This window comes from Idiotropiscis lumnitzeri, chromosome 18, assembly GCF_059441095.1.
Source record: "Idiotropiscis lumnitzeri isolate Australia: NSW breed Sydney's pygmy pipehorse chromosome 18, RoL_Ilum_1.0, whole genome shotgun sequence".
NCBI classification, from domain to species: domain Eukaryota; kingdom Metazoa; phylum Chordata; class Actinopteri; order Syngnathiformes; family Syngnathidae; genus Idiotropiscis; species Idiotropiscis lumnitzeri.
Genome location: NC_142408.1, coordinates 6,215,999 through 6,232,362, shown reverse-complemented (window position 1 = coordinate 6,232,362; position 16,364 = coordinate 6,215,999). Strand labels below are relative to the sequence as shown.

The 16,364-nt window shown below is 43.9% G+C and overlaps 3 protein-coding genes across 6 annotated transcripts; 2 read left to right on the top strand and 1 right to left on the bottom strand.

The window, feature by feature from the left end:
• Positions 1-187: 187 nt before the first annotated feature.
• klhl8 (kelch-like family member 8) lies at positions 188-5,861 on the bottom strand. 3 transcript variants are annotated; one of them, XM_088281288.1, is made up of 12 exons: positions 5,724-5,861; positions 4,653-4,891; positions 4,308-4,369; positions 4,043-4,208; positions 3,417-3,737; positions 3,135-3,321; positions 2,916-3,059; positions 2,471-2,582; positions 2,086-2,254; positions 1,848-2,007; positions 1,319-1,520; positions 188-1,251 (listed from the first exon to the last, which is right to left on the bottom strand). In XM_088281288.1, exons 2-12 carry the CDS (start codon positions 4,866-4,868, stop codon positions 1,128-1,130), a joined length of 1,863 nt encoding a protein of 620 aa, XP_088137414.1. In that variant the 5' UTR covers positions 4,869-4,891; positions 5,724-5,861; the 3' UTR covers positions 188-1,127. The 3 variants fall into 3 exon arrangements, with proteins under 3 accessions (XP_088137414.1, XP_088137413.1, XP_088137415.1); XM_088281287.1 differs by having other exon boundaries at positions 1,848-2,254; XM_088281289.1 differs by lacking the exon at positions 5,724-5,861 and having other exon boundaries at positions 2,916-3,321; positions 4,653-4,887.
• A 1,000-nt stretch (positions 5,862-6,861) lies between these two features.
• orai1b (ORAI calcium release-activated calcium modulator 1b) lies at positions 6,862-9,651 on the top strand. Its single transcript, XM_088281398.1, has 3 exons — positions 6,862-7,077; positions 7,169-7,360; positions 8,382-9,651. Exons 2-3 carry the CDS (start codon positions 7,238-7,240, stop codon positions 8,934-8,936), a joined length of 678 nt encoding a protein of 225 aa, XP_088137524.1. The 5' UTR covers positions 6,862-7,077; positions 7,169-7,237; the 3' UTR covers positions 8,937-9,651.
• A 579-nt stretch (positions 9,652-10,230) lies between these two features.
• Positions 10,231-15,983, top strand: tmem120b (transmembrane protein 120B). 2 transcript variants are annotated; one of them, XM_088281939.1, is made up of 12 exons: positions 10,231-10,343; positions 11,213-11,331; positions 11,416-11,532; positions 11,993-12,052; positions 12,120-12,215; positions 12,607-12,696; positions 12,763-12,828; positions 13,023-13,084; positions 13,271-13,363; positions 13,474-13,538; positions 13,625-13,693; positions 13,992-15,983. In XM_088281939.1, the coding sequence occupies exons 1-12, from the start codon at positions 10,281-10,283 to the stop codon at positions 14,106-14,108; spliced, it is 1,017 nt and encodes a 338-aa protein (XP_088138065.1). In that variant the 5' UTR covers positions 10,231-10,280; the 3' UTR covers positions 14,109-15,983. The 2 variants fall into 2 exon arrangements, with proteins under 2 accessions (XP_088138065.1, XP_088138064.1); XM_088281938.1 differs by lacking the exon at positions 10,231-10,343 and adding an exon at positions 10,439-11,034.
• The last annotated feature ends 381 nt before the right edge of the window (positions 15,984-16,364 follow it).

Genomic DNA, 16,364 nt, shown 5'->3' with positions numbered 1-16,364 from the left:
ATGAGAAAATTGGACTGGTATTTTTGGGTTAGAAAATAACATGGAAAAAAAAACCTTTGAATCGTTTTGGTATTATTGAGTGAATCTTTTTTTTTTTTAATATTCAATTAAATGTTTTTTTATTTCAAGATTGAAAGTGATATTTTTTAGCCACATAAGACAAATAATTAAAGACAACAAAATAATGTAATTTCCCCAAATTTATTGAAACAATTACAACAAAAGTACATCGGAAAAGAACAACACAAACAATCAAAAGCACATATTCGGGTTCAACTGTTTGTACGAGTATCTTTTGATTGTGCAGTTTTCCCAAATCGAAACACAAAGAACGAAATATTCATACCCAGAAATGCTGCTGTATGTGACAACAAAATGTGAAAAGATACAACTATTCTGTTTCTCTTGGAAAATTGTAGCACACCAAAAGATTCTAATACTAATAAAGAAGATACAGCTAGATTTGTATATTACAAAAGTGTCCATAATATATTAAAAAAATAGATGTATAAGTATCTTCATATATAGGAGACTGTCTGCAAGGAACATTGCGTGCGATTTAGCTTTTGACAGTCCAGCTATCATTGAAAAAAAAAAAAAAACACGCACAAAGAAGCTTTCCCTGACACCTTTGAATGCATATCTGTACAACACAATTCAAAAACTTTCATCAGTCATGCACGATTGTGATTGACGCAGTTGAAATTTTTGCACGAGATTATTCCGTTTGAACCACGTGAAGCTTTCGCGTGATACTGGCCTACAAAAAAAAAAAAAACGTTTTTAAAATAAATATACTTGTGAAAAATGTTGCAAACAAATAATTATGCTACACTAGTGTGAAGATTAATGGGTGAAATGTTTTTGGGGTTTTTTCATAAACATCCTCTGAGGTTTCACATCTTTTTACAAGTGATTGTTCACTCAGCCAACGCCCGTAAACACAGACTGGACAATCACAGTGCTTCAATAGCTCGGGGCTCTGGATAAAGCAATGCAGTGGCCGCAATCAAGTGCGCTCATGTGACATAAACGGCGCTCGTCATAGAAGGAGCAAAATGGTTGACGCGGAAGGAGAATGATGGGAAAGAGCACCAGATGATAAATTGTGCGCTTACGGCCCGCCCTCACATGCAGTTGACGACGTTGCTGGATCCCTGGTCGATATCTCTGATCTGGCTCACATGCGACGAGCAAACGGCCACGCCCGCTCCGGCTCGGCAGTGTGAAACGGAGCCCACCAGCTCCCACCTGCAGGGTGTAACGCATGGTTACATGGTCAAACAAACAGATGAAAACTTCCCGATGCGCCTCTCACCTGTTCATGCGCGGCTCAAAGGCCTCCACCGTGTTCAAGTAGATGTTGCCATTGTGCCCGCCCACGGCGAACACGCGGCTCATCACCGTGGCGACGCCCACGCCGCCGCGCGGGGTGGTCATCTCCGACACGTACTCCCAGCGGTTCGTTCGCGGGTCGAAACGCTCCACGGAGCTCAGCGGCGAGTTGTCATCGAAACCACCTAGACCACACGCGCCCGTTTGAAAACGTACGAGGCTGTCACACGATTGGCTGGCGACCAATCCAGAGAGTAAACCGCTTTTTGCACAAAGTCAGCAAGGAAATGCTCCAGCTCACCTGCTTCATTCAGTCTTTCATGTTTCACCGTTTAGAGAAGCATTATAGGATAGTGTTACAGTGTGACCAATTAGGGGCAATTTAAGATGCATGTTAGCACCCCCTGTTGGTAAAGTTTGAAACTACAAAGCATCGTCTCTGACCCACTGCTGTTTTGAGTTGTCACAAAAGGGTTATGGTTGCGAAAATATAGCAGTTAGTCGCAATTTACCGACAACGTAGAGGCATCCGTTCAGCTTGCTGACCCCGTTCCCGGCCCGCCGCTGGCCCATCTCGCTGACCTCGGACCATTTGTTGAGGTGCGGGTCGAAGCGCTCAACGCTCGACAGCGACGCCCTGCCGTCGTTGCCGCCCACCGCGTACACGAAAGTCTGCCGGTGGGAAGACACAAAGCAGTGAAGAGGAGGAAGAGGAGGAGGAGGAGGAGGAGATCGCTTTTGGCGTCTTACCCCCAACGCCACGGAACCCACGCCTCCTCTGGGCGTGTTCATGTGGGCCACGGCACTCCAGCAGTCGTTCTCAATATCGTAGCGCTCCACATCGTTAAAGCACGAGTTATCGTCCAGACCACCGATGGCGTAGATGGGACCGCCCAGCGCAGACAAGGCGATACCCCTCCTGTACAAATAGAGATGCACCTCAGTAAATTAGGACACGGCTGACTGATCCATCTATCTTAATAGTGATTTTTTTTTTTTTTTATTGAATGAAATTCAATTCTATTTTAAATCTCGCATCACACATGATTCAAACCAAGAATGGACGAGCTTATAAAAATTGTCCCTGGACTTTTTAGCATGAACACAAACCGTAAATGGCAGGGAAGGCAAGTACCTCTTGGTGTTCATGGAGGCTTTCATCATCCATTTGTTGGTGAGGGGGTCAAACACCTCCATGTTGCCTAGGTGCTCGTTACCATCGTGTCCACCTACAGCGTAAACTTTCCCTGTGTGAACACCAAAAATGAGAAATTAAGACAATTTTTTTTATATGCGTATCAGATTGAAGATAGAGTCAAAAAGTTTAATCGGAGAAGAGAATTTAATGCTATCATTAAAAAAAAAATTCGGATTCATAAATTTCTTGACTTTAATGTTCTTATGAGGGGGAATTATTCAAGTCGAACTTTCCTGAAGGCCTACGTGTGAAATGCACGGCCCGCCATTGGTATTATTAATTTTTTTCACGACTAAATCGCTCTTACAATTCCTAAATGTTATGCAACTGCAGCATTTTGACCCTGCTAAATTTGACTTTTCACTTGTGTTACAACTTTTACCTCCTACAGAAATGACGCCGACGTGCCGTCGCCTGCTGTTCATCTCAGGGCCCTGAAACCAGCTGTTCTTACTAATGGAGTAGCACTCGATGCTGCGAAACGGGTCACCAGAACCCCCACGACCGCCCACGCAGAACAGAACCCCTGGAAGAAATAACGCTGTTACTTTTGACAACTGATCCAAAAAAGCAACATGACACAAAAGAGCGCAGCAAGCACCTGCGGTGTGTTTTCGGGGCACGGTGCGGACCGAGTACTCAAAGTCGGGCACGACCTTGTTGCTGAGGTGCAGGTGGTAGTTCCGGGCCTCGTCCATCAGGTCGCGGCAGCTGAGGTTGCCTTTGATCATCTCATCCTTGGCCACCGTGCCGGTCAGGAAGTCCACAGGGAGCAGAGGCAGGCGCACCTGAAATGATGAAATTACGATTTATTTTGATCCAAGTGTTGTTTCATGACACAATGACAGTGTCAACTTTTTACACGCACGCAAATGAAGCTTACCTGAGAGAAGATGTGGTCGAGCCAGGCGTGGTGGTGCTGCGGGTTGGCTTTGAGCCACTTGACGGCCGCCTTGTACACTTGCGTCTCCGAGTGGATGTTGAGCTCGCTGGAGGCCAGCAGCGTACGCAGGTGCTGCGGCGACACGCATGTGAAGTCCTCGCACTCCACCACTTCGCCAAAGTGCTCGCAGGCATAGCGGTCGGCCATGTCCATCAGGTCCACGCGGTTGTGGCTCTCGGCAAAGGTGCGCACCGCCAAGCAGTTGGTAGGGTGGAAGTGGGCCTTCATGTACTCGCAGCACGCCCGCGCCACGAGCTCCACCTGCGACATCCGTCGGCTATTACACGCACGTCAAGTGTTCATTGGCGTGATTTTCAACGACGCTGTGAAAGATCAACCGGTGTGCTGCGGAGGGTTCGTCAATTTTAACTGGCCAAGACAAATAAAATATAACAATTAAAAGGTTCTTCCACCAGATGGTTCCTCGTGTCATAAACAGATTAAGTCATAGCTTCCTGTGAGTTTAACAGCCTTGTGTTTAACTCAACAAGACCGTTAGATTTTTCGGGTGTAAAAAAATTAAGTTTGGAAAACATTGGGCTTTACTGCACACCTGTTTAAGTTACCTGAAGGATGCAGGCAGCGTAAAGCAGAGGCTGGACGTTGTCTACGGTGAGCGTGAGCTTGGAAGAGTAGGCGAAGTGGACCAGATCCTGGATGGCATCGCCGTCAAAGTCCTTGATTTCGATGAGTTTCTGCTTGGCCTCTGTCATTTCTGACAGAAACATAGCCCTGAAGGACAAACAGAATGCTTCACTAGGATGTTTTTTTTTTTCTTTCTTTTTTTTTATAAATGCCTATAAATCTGTGTTCATGAAGATGAGTGCACACCTGAAGTAGGGAATAACACAGGCCAACACAAGCTTGTGACATGGTATCAGCCTGCTGCCAACCTGCAAACAAAACAAGTTGATTAGAAGATGTACATAGGAGGAGTGGGCGGTATGGGATAAAAAAATAAATAAATAATAACAAAAATAATATATATTTTTGACTGGAATTGATGTCATAGTGCCCACAGGCGGAGTTTGCAAATCCAATATTAAGAGGTATTGTGTTTAAACAAGTGGGGACACATCCAACATATCGCAACAAACATATTTGACTTTTCCATTTTAATCTGGCCCCCGGTGGATCGGTGTAAATTCCGCCTGAAATTCTTCAACGACGTCAGACCTTAAGCGTGACGTCGCAGAGTTCTCCCACTTCGTAGAAATGCCTCAGCGAGTTGTGGAAGTCCTTCCAGGCCTCGTGGGCCTCGAACACGAAGGAGCCGTCTGACTCGCAGTTGACTTTCGACGGCTTGGCAGGGGTGGCGCCGGTGGGACGCTTCTCCTTGGGTTTAGTCTTGGGCTGCTTGACATGCTCCGGCACCACATCCCCCGGTGCCATGGCGGCCTCACTGGATTCAACACCTGAGCAGAGAGGACACATGTTCAACTTATGAGTTGAATTAGTTCCATGACAAAGCTCGTAACTCACGTCATTTGAAAAACAAATCACTTTCTTTCTTTCTGCTCAGATTTAGTTTGATATTTAAAAAAAAAAAAGGAGAAGAAGAAAAGATCACAGCTTGGTTTCACTTCATTTGGGCACACTGAGCAGAAGATAAAGCAAAACTCAGTTGGGATTTAAAGATGAAAACAACCTCAGACTATGTTGTATTATTTATCACTGGGGGGGGGGATATGCTGGTGAATTATTTAACAGCAGCAAAGCTCAACCTCAAAATTTTGCACAAAAAGAGCCACCTTTCTTTCTTTCATCAATCATATATTTGAAGTCAAGGGCACAAAATCCAAACAGGGACAACTGAGCACTCGTGAGCCTTCAGTTGGAACCTGTGATTACGTTTTTGCCAAAGAAGAGTTTTGCACACATAAACGTCCTCACAACCCAAATTATTTCATGTCAAATTATTTCATGTTACCCCTCCTAAAACGTCCGTCAAGTTACCAAAATTTCTTAACGTGACTTAACACACGCAAGGCCATCAAATTAAAACCAAATCTATATGAATGTGTACATTAGGACTGACATCCATTAAGCCATTTTGTTAGCAACAGGAACCGTTAGCCTCTCTCTCTCTCGTTTTAGCTAGCATCGGCGCAAGAGCTAATCTTGTCTGACAGCTCGAGATGACAAAAAATGCCAAAATATAACTATTAACTCGACAGAAACAACTCAGTTGAACAGCAACGCATGACCAACTCGCTCACAAATACCAAACAAGTCGATTTTGTTTACCTCATATCGTAAGAAGGGTTGAAATGCCGGCTTTTTTTCCTCTCAAGCGAATTTGCACGTTTGTTGTGATTTCACCCGGTGCATCTTGGGTATTGTAGTTTCTTCCACTCGTCGTAGAAGGCGTCACCGCACTCTCGACAATTTGTACTTTGATCGAAAAGCCTTTTTTAGAAATTGCCTTAAAAACACGTGCTGTTGCTGTTCGACCTGGCGCGCCAACCTTGGCATGGTAGTTTTATCTCTCTCTCAGCATAATTACAAAGGGTATACATCACATTTACGTGATATACATAAGACTGATTAGCAGTCCATATTTCAGAGGTGCAGGATTCGATTCCTAAAATACTCATTTATGGGTTAAATTCGCATCACTTTGACACCTGAGCTAGCAAATGCCGCACACACGTTTGCTGGAGACCTCAGTGTTTGGTGTCCTTAAAGAGAAGTGTCTGTTCTCATCTTTAGCATGCAATGGCATATTTTCCACAATGTCTTTGTAGCTTATTACCAGCCTGCAATGCAATTGTATTCTTATATCACCATAGTCTTTCACCCCCTGCATTTTTGTCTAGGCGTGTTTCATGAGTTTGTTGTTTTAAGGTAAATCTGCTGAACCACAATTCAAGGCAATGTCTGATTTTGAATGGTTCATTTTAATAAACGTGTCAATTATAATCATGCTAATAATAATAACAATTATTGTTATTTCTTTATCAAATGGGTACCAACCAGGTACTCCAAGTGTAGTTAGCGTTTGTGGAATTAGGTTGGAGATGGAGCAGGTACATATCGCCATCTTCTGGTCAGTAGGAGAAATGCTGCCTGTGATAACTTCCGGGAATCGAAAACAAATACACGAGCCGTATTTTAATAAGTCTATGCCATATTCTATTTTGATTTTAGCATTAAAAAAATGCAAATCAAACTGTTTTTCGACTTTTCCTTACTCTTTACAGACAGCAAACTAGAATATCCAGCTGTGTTTCAATTTCGGTGTTTCGATAATCAAATGAAAATCAAATAATCAGTCATTTTCCCATTCATAACATCTAATTCCAAACATAATACCCAATGACCAAAAGAGACACCAACAGTGGAAGTGTGTGTATTTTTGATTGGGCCGTACTTCCGTGATAGTGTAAGCGTGCTCTCCATTGGCTGAGTGAGGATGAGCGCTATTTCCATTGGATGAGTGAAGTCAGGTGACAACGATGGACTCAGACTGAAAACAACCAGAAATTATTTGTTCAATTGTTTCATTAACTTTGTCTTCAGTATGTTTCATAATAACGATGTTGCACTCCAAAATACAAATGACGAAGTTGTAATGCGGATTCTGCCTTCGCAAATGCTGGTGGGTAACGTACTGCCAAAGCGGCACGAGACAGCTGACAGAAAACGCCGTTCCCGTTGTAAGCATTAGCCAATGTTTATTTCTCTCCCAGCTGCATGTGAGTATGCCCATCGTTAACTGCTGTTCGGAAGAGTGACGAGCCCGCTGTGCTGTGTTCTCAATGCGCAACATGAGCATCAGCGAGCATTCCCTGCAAGCTCTGTCCTGGAGGAAGCTCTACCTGAGCCGGGCCAAACTGAAAGCTTCCAGCCGAACCTCCGCTCTGCTCTCTGGATTCGCTATGGTGACGTCTAAAATCCATTCTCTATCATCCATTATAGTGGTCATTCATCGATTCGATTCAACAAAAATGTTGTCGTTGTTATGCTAAATCAGTAAACGCATTAAATCGAACCACAAGAATAGAATAGAAATAGAATAGAAATAGAATAGAAATCCCTTTATTGTCATTGTACTCAAGTGTGCAACGAGATTAGAGGGCTCCCCTCTCCAGTGCAATACAACAATAATACAGACAAATATATAAATTAGATAAATAAAGAAGACAGTGCAATGGAATTCAGTACTGAATAGGGCATATAGAAACACATCACAATGCTGTTTTGCGAGGTTAGGGTGGTCTCGTGTGTGTGTGAGAGTTCAGTATGGAGATGGCTCTCGGAAAGAAACTGTTTCTCAGTCTATTGGTCCTTGATTTGATGCATCTGTAGCGCCTGCCAGAGGGCAACAGGTCGAACAGGTGTGAGTTTGGGTGGGTATTGTCATTGACGATGTTGAGAGCCCTTCTGAGGCACCGGGCGGTGTAGATGTCCGACAGTGGGGGGAGAGGGCAGCCAATAATCCTTTGCGCTGTTTTGACTGTCCTCTGGAGCCTCACTCTGTCCGCCTCAGTGCAGCCGCTGTACCAGGTGGAGACACAGTACGTCAGCAGGCTCTCGATGGACGAGTGGTAGAAGGCCAGCAGCAGCTTCCTGTCCAGGTTGAATTTCCTGAGAGTCTTCTAGCTGCTCAAAGTTCATGTTTCTTGCTAGGCAGTTGCAGAGCTTGACTTGCATCCTTGGGTGGGTGGGGGTTGCATGGCGTAGCCAATGATATCTCAGGGTGGTCAATAAAACGAAAACCTGGACACCCTCGATCAACAATCAACATTCGATTTTGTCTTGAATAAAATGTGCATGCATGCGCGCGCACGCGCGCGCACCCGCGCATGTCTTGTCGCTACCAAAGAATACGTGATAGAGATGTGATTTCCACCTCATGCTGAAGTCTCTCCAGGCTCACTCGGGTTCCGTCTACATGTTCAGGTGGCCATGGTGGAAGTGCAGCTGGACAACAGCTACCCGTACCCTCCCGCCCTGCTGATCGCATTCAGCGCGTGCACCACCGTCCTGGTGGCCGTACACCTTTTCGCCCTGATGGTCAGCACTTGCATCCTACCCAACATCGAGGCGGTGAGCAACGTGCACAACATCAACTCAGTGAGCGAGTCGCCGCACGAGCGCATGCACCGCCACATTGAGCTGGCCTGGGCCTTCTCCACCGTCATCGGGACGCTCCTCTTCCTCGCCGAGGTAGTGCTCCTCTGCTGGGTCAAGTTCCTGCCCGTCAAGCCCAACAAAGCCGGCAACAACACGGTGTCGGCGGGCGTGGCTGCTGCCATCACCTCCACATCCATCATGGTCCCCTTCGGGTTGGTGTTTATCGTGTTCGCCGTGCATTTCTACCGCTCGCTGGTCAGCCACAAGACGGACCGACAGTTCCAGGAGCTGGAGGAGCTCTCCAACCTCACCAGGCTACAGAACCAGTTGGACAATAGAGGCGAGTCAATTTTGCATTCCCCAAGCTCGCATTTCCCTTAACATGTACATGAAAGAGCTGTTGGATAATTTGTAAAGAAAAAAAAAGGGGGGTTTTGGTTAATCGGTGTGCTTTAGTGCGACAATCGCATGTGGTGCACACACGCACGCAGGCACACTCTAAACAAAACTCCACGCCACAAGATAATCGGTGAGGATCGACAAAGAAGATCTTGGAACGATCTACCCGATAAACGAGACTTTGCTGACTTTCATTAACAAAAAACGTCATTACCTCCCGAATGTGTTGTTTATTTTGATTTGATTTCAACAATGTAAAGTTGGCATATTGCATGAAACTTGAAACCACTAAAGTCTTAACTGTGAATGTTTTTTTTTTTTTTAGTCACTTGAACCCTCTTGTCTTGCCTGCTGTTTATCAATTATCATTTGTAGTAACTACTTTGATTTGAAATGTCATCATTTTGATCACTTTACAGAATTTTAATGCATTGTTTTTGTGCATCTCATCTGGCTGGATGAGCCGCGAAAAAAAAAAAAGTACCTATACCACTTGGGGGTGAGCCCCACTTTGTACACTGGACTCCTGCATGAAGTGAGATTTTTTTTTTTCATTTTTTTTATTCACAAGCTGCGAGAATGTCATGTACGTCTTCAGTGTGTAACACGATGTACTGTTAGTGTGACCAATGTAATGTAAATGTCTTACAGCTGATTTTGAGCACCAATGAATAATAAAGCATCGGTGGTCACAGCACTGATGGTTTCATTGTCATTTATAATTGGCAATAGATGACGCTTTAGAAAGTAATATGGGTTACTCTGAAACATCCTTTTTTCCAACAGCGATTAATCTAACAAATGACTTCGCTCTTTGCAGTTACTTGACTTGCCAGAACCATTATTTCAACGCGACAAAAACAGCAGCCCTTTGTCTCCAAAGAAGTCACAAACTGAAAAACAAATTGCACATTGATTACGTTGATACATCTTTAACCCCTTGCAAAATCTCTGCAAACTTGGAGCCAAGAGGATATTACTTACGGAGCAACGTAATCGTGTGAATAGTTTGTTTTATTCATTTATTTATTTTCCGAAAAATTATAAAGATTTATATATTTTTTAAAAAGCTCGAGGTTTGTGTTTTAGACACTATTTCATTTTCCTGTGAGTTTGTTTTTTGCGACACGAGTTTATTGTGGCACTATGATGTGCGCATGCGCAAATGGCTTGCATGACAATATGCGCACGCGCAGTGCGACCCAATGAAAGCGCGCCTGAGTGGAAAGTCATCCGATGTGGAGCTTTCGCTCTTCTCTCTCGCTCTCTCTCTTTCTCTCCCCTCTCTCTCTCCCTCTCTCATCCTCTTTACAGTACACTAGCACTATGTCCATAGCCAAATTCGAAGCGGAGTGGATGGAAATTGACGAGGAGTATCAACAATTACAGGTCACATTTTTTTTAAATAATCCAAAAAGCATAGTTATTCGGTAGGTAGAAGCCGCTACGTCCTTGCGGTGGATGACACCGACAGCTACGGCTGCACTGGAGCTGGAGCTGCTTACTTATTCTAAGCCGCTGCTCGCCATCCAGTATCATTAAAAGCCACTTTCGAGCGAGTTCTCACGTTGAAATTGGCTTAAATCATCGCCGGGTGTTTGTCTACTTCATAGTCAACATTTGCAGCCCGGAAATGAACCGCCGTTGTGTTGTTTTCCTTTGCGGCGCATTGAGCACCTATGCTAATCGAACTGCACGATACGACATAATTATGCTTTATTTTTCTTTATGGTAGCAGCAGTAGTAGTAATTATGTACGGGTGTTTTTTAAGTTTATCTGAGGTATCTTGCGTTGTATTGTATTGTATTTATCTTGAGCGTAAATTCTTCCACGGTCTTTGAATGCATCATGAACACGCGCAAGGTAGCTCGTGTTAGCTTGCTAATTGGCTGCAAGTGTTCTTTGGATGCTAACAACGCTAACTGTTAGCCTCTCAAATAACACAGCGGTATTGGTATTTTTTAGTACATGGGAAGAACTATGCAATTCGTCATCTGGCTTTTTAAATGGTTACAAACATGACGCACTGGTGGTTCGCACGTCTGCATCACAGGCGAGCGGTCGCGGATTCGAATCTGGGTAATTCATCTTCCTGCCACATTTAAAAATTATGCATGGTACTTTCAGATTAAATCGTGGATACCAAGTTGGTCCTTGATTGGGGCTTTCCTATATATTTTCTGTCTCTCCCTGCAGCAAGGAGGTATAGGTTGAACATGGTTTGCAAATTATTCTGTTTTTATTTGATCAATTCCAGGAAACTCATAAACTGTACAGGCAAAAACTTGACGAGCTGACCAATCTTCAGACCACATGCAGCAGTGCCATCGGAAAACAAAGGAAATGTCTGAAAGATCTCCACGGCAGCTTAACCAAGTACGACAATTTGTGGACCGGGTCGGTGAAGGCCCATTGAACCATTCATGACTATTTGGCGTGTGTTTTCTGTCTTTGCTGCAGATGCATGCAAGGCTGCGACGAAAGACAGATGCAAGTGGTCACGGACATCCAAAGCCAAATCAAAGAGAAAGAAAACGTCTTCTTCGACATGGAATCATATTTGCCAAAGAAAAACGGGTCAGTGCCTTCTAACTCGGACCTTTGCCGAGGCTTATACATTGTCCACGTTCAACCAAATCTAATGGCAACCTTATCTATGAGACTGATGCGACTTGACACTAATCAAGTATCGTCTTCACACTGCCAGCAAACTTTGTTTTTAGTTAATTTTTCTAAAATTAATGAATGCTAGGTTTTTTTCCCTCTCTCTCTATTTAATGAGTGCGAGCGCGGATGGTTGTTCATCTTTGTGTGCCCTGCGATTGGCTGGCAACCAGTTGAGAGCAACTCAGTGGCATGCAGAAAGCATGTCTGTTTTCTATTGTCTGTTGCCATGTGTTGCTGCACCGTCGTATATCCCTCGACTGTAGTGTTCTAACATCAGCTCATATATGCGATATATTAGAGCGTCTATGACAAAAAGCTCCTTGGCGGAGGTAACTATCAAGTGACTCAAGTGCTCTTTTTTGTCTGTCAGATTGTACCTGAACTTGGTCCTGGGCAACGTGAACGTGACGCTCCTCAGCAACCAGGCCAAGTATGAGTTGCGCTCGCCTCGCTGGTCTCGCCATGTAATCATGTTGTATCTTCGATATTGCGTGTAGGTTCGCCTACAAGGACGAGTATGAAAAGTTCAAGCTGTGCATGACCATCATCCTCATGTTCGGGGCCATCACGTGCCTCTTCTTTCTCAACTATCGGTGAGTGCAAGCGTTGAAACGCTTTTGGTGTTGACTTTTTCATTATGCTTACTAGTAGGGATGGGACGAGATCTCGTCCGAGGAGATCACGCGGGATTGGAACGTCACAAGATCAAATTTCTTGGCTTGTTTTCCAGTTGAAGAATCTGTTGGCTCACACAGAAAGATTAGAAATCAGGCATTCACAGTTTTGGTTGTGTTGTAATGTCAGAAAGTATACACGCTTGCTGAATTTCTACTGTCTCAAGCAAAAGTTTTGCCATGCTTTCGGAATTTTGTTGCTTTTTATTTCTCTTAGTAGAGAAAATAATGATGTGAAAATTTCATACATGTTCAGATGTGCTTCCAGTCTATAAAATGACCCTTTTTTTTTTTTTATCTATTATGTCAGCGTCACGGATGAAATTTTCAACTTTTTGCTGGTGTGGTACTATTGCACTTTGACGATAAGGGAAAGCATCCTGATGACCAACGGCTCCAGGTCAGTTCGACGCCACGTGACCCGATTGTTCTTGCGGCGGCATCAACGTGTGTTGTTGTGTTTTAGGATTAAAGGGTGGTGGGTGTCTCACCATTACGTGTCCACCTTTCTCTCCGGTGTCATGCTGACCTGGTGAGTATCGGGGGAGGGGGGGGGTTGTTCGAAGTTTCCAATATCTCACTTGGGGAAAAATATGAAATCCAAAGAAATTCGAGCTCCGGCTAGCGATTGTGTTCCCCCTACGAGAGTCGCTTGCAAAAATATTAGGTCAGGTGTCTTTTGCATTTGAAGTGTGTTCACTTTGTCGTCATCTCATTTTGTCACAGGCCAGAGGGGCCCATGTATCAAAGGTTCCGAAGTCAATTCTTGGCTTTCTCCATCTATCAGAGTGAGTTTTTTGTTTTGTTTTTTAACTGCGTTAATGATTCACTGCCACATTCGGACATTGCGTGCAACGGGTCGATGCATCATTTTCCACTTGAACTTTGCATTTGCCGTTTCTTTCTTTCCACTCTCCTTTCGAATGTTACGATTCTTGACCTTTGTTTTGTGCGTTGTGCGAACAACACTGCAGGCTTTGTGCAGTTCCTTCAGTACTACTATCAAAGCGGCTGCTTGTACAGGCTGAGGGCATTGGGGGAGAGGAATCAGCTGGACCTCACAGTGGGTGAGTGGGGGGGGGGGTTAAGGGAGAAAAAAAAACAGAGCAAAGGTTGAAGATTGAGGCAGCTGCTGACATGACAACATGAGCGCTAAGAATTGTTTGTGTTTGTGTAGAAGGATTTCAGTCATGGATGTGGAGAGGCCTCACTTTTCTTTTGCCCTTTCTGTTTTTCGGCCATGTGAGTTTGACTTTTTTTTTCTCTCACGTTAACCATCTGACTGTAACGACATGTTAATCGAGCCATTTTTTAAAAAATTTCTTCAGTTTTGGCAGCTGTATAATTCGGTGACGTTGTTTCGCTTGGCGGGACACGACGACTGCAAGGAGTGGCAGGTGAGGCTCACTTTTAACTTTATTTCCTATTGGGGCGCATTTCTGACAATTTAGTTTGCGGAGTTTGTCAAAGTCGGAGGATGCTGGAATTTGCTCAAAATGGCCGACTTCCTCTTTCATTTTTGGGGACGGGCCTGTGAGATTTTTTTTTTTCATGCATATGATGGACGATGGGATAAACTGGCGTTAGGATTTTTTTCTAACTCTCCCAACAAGTAAATTCACCCAAACAGGTCACTTCAAATCAACTTGCTGTTTTTTTTTTTTTTGTCTCAGTCTTCCTGAATTTGTGTTTCAGGTCTTCATGCTGGCTCTTACATTCCTGGTCCTATTCCTGGGCAACTTCCTGACCACGTTAAAAGTGGTCCACCAAAAGGTGCACAACAAGCGGGACAATGTGAAAAAAAGCGACTGAGACACTTGGGATTTGATTTTGTTTTGGTCTTTTTGGGGAAGTCGACGAACATCCGGCCAGGTTTCGCATGCAGGCGTCTGTGGATTTTCTCCCTCTTTTCTCTCAGGTGCGGACGGTAGCACCCGTTTATGTGCTGCGAGAGTTCGAGCCCCGTCCGCTGCTGCAGACTTTTGCTGACGCCTGCTTTTTCTGCTCCATCCTTGGCATACAAACCACACAATGAAGTGTTTGTTGTGCATGAATCTTCGCACATGCAATGACGAGAGGGATCCACTTTGCCTTTGCAGTGCACAAAGTTTGTCAAGTCCACTCTTTATGATTCTTTCCTGTGTTACGCCACCTTTTTTTTTCCCCACCTAGAGCTGCGACAATGTCTCATCCGAGAGCATCCAGCGAACGCCCGCATATTTGCTTTGTTTTTTCTTTTCTCTCAGAAATCCTTGGTTATTCACCGTTCTCCCAATGTTTGTTTGTCCATTTGACGGTAGGTCTCAGTCCCTCTGCTAGGCTAGCGTATTGCTGCCACACCATAAAATCACTATCTTGGTAAAACATGAGACAATTCCTGTTTTACTCTGTCATCACGCTTCAACATGATCGTTTTCATGTAATAACGTGATAAATGATTATGTTAAAATGGGATAAATTTAGTCTTCCACATTCGACACAAACTAAAGCATTTCTTACGGGTTCAGACACTGGAAAATCTCTTAAATAATTTCAAACACTTATAAACATTCTTCTTATTATTTTACAGTATTAGTAACATAGCTATTGACTCTGATTTGTGAGCCCCAAAAAGTGACCAGTGACCCGAATTGGAATTAATTGCTTAGTTTTCTTATGCTAAGTGTGGAAGCCACATTTGTCACATTTTAAATTGCTTAGTTTCCTGGGTTAATGTTACTTTTTTTTTTTCTCCCATTGTAGTTGTGGTAGCAATACTCTTCAGTACCATCCCCACTTGTGTTTGCTGATTTATTTAGTTGTTTATTTTTTAACCTGCCGTCCATTTTTCCTACTTTTGTCCAGAAAAAAATTGAATGCAAAAAAATATATATATTAATTTATATCTTCACTTAAAAGCTACACTCTGTGGGATTTTCACTCTCCAATCGCTACTGCCACCTGTGGCCGGAAAATGAAATTACACACTTCGTTCTAAATGACATTATCGTTCTTCCCTTTGGAGTAGAAAGACTGACATTGCTCATTGCATTTCAAACTTAAGTTTATAGGATAATATCTACTGCTGCTTTTCAGCACTTACTTTCTTCGAACTCGTGGTAAGAAACAGGAAATTTGGCACATAAAATGGCAACTGCGAGCACAGACAAACGATGCATGTACCTTTTCCTGCAAAGTAACGCTGTGAACTGCCGGATGTTGTGAAATTTGTCGCCACCATCTCGTGGCGGGGTGACCTTGGGCTAGAAAAACTTGTCAAATAAGGCACCACTGCATGTTGAAGTAAATTGTGTTCTGTCGCCATCTTGTGGCATCTATAGATAATTGTAAAGCTTTTTCGGGGTTCTCTATTGCCGTCGAATTTTCTATTATGTTTTGGAGGTTTATTGCTCCTGAACGTTTCCAACAAACCTATTTCTAGACACACTAGACGTCAGGTCTTCATGTTCTTGGCGTGAGAGATGAGTCACTTTTCATGTGTTTTTGTTTTGAGTCTGCACATGGGTCATTACATGAACGTGTTATTATGTCATGTTGCACAATTGATTTTCTTTTTCTTTTCACATCAAACGCCGTCTGTTGTGGTGGCGGTACTGTAAAATGCTGTTCCGTACAACCGGGGCAAGGAAGGGGCGAGTCCGCTTCTCTTAATTGCGAGCAACGAATAAAATATTTCTGATTCAAGGATCCACCCTGTCTTTTTACTATTGGGATGAAGCACATCTCTCTTTTTTGGGGCTGTGGGTGGAAAACAAACTCCTCGAGGGGAACATTCAAGTTTACAAATTGATTGGACTGAGGTGGCATAAGTGGTTCGCATCCCAGGAGCACCGTTGAAGATCCCGGTTTGATTCTCCATAACTTCGTTGCTGTGTGAATTTTAGTTAATTCACCTTCCACGTTGAAGACTCCAAATTGCCTTCAGGTATGATTTCAATGCTTGTTTGATTGGCAACCACTCATTTGTTTGTCCGGCCATTGCTAGGCGACCAGTCCTATCCCTGGACGCTTGGAGGAAATGAAGGGCGAGTGGAGTTAGTCTTTTCTCACGCTAGTGGGCGCTGCAGT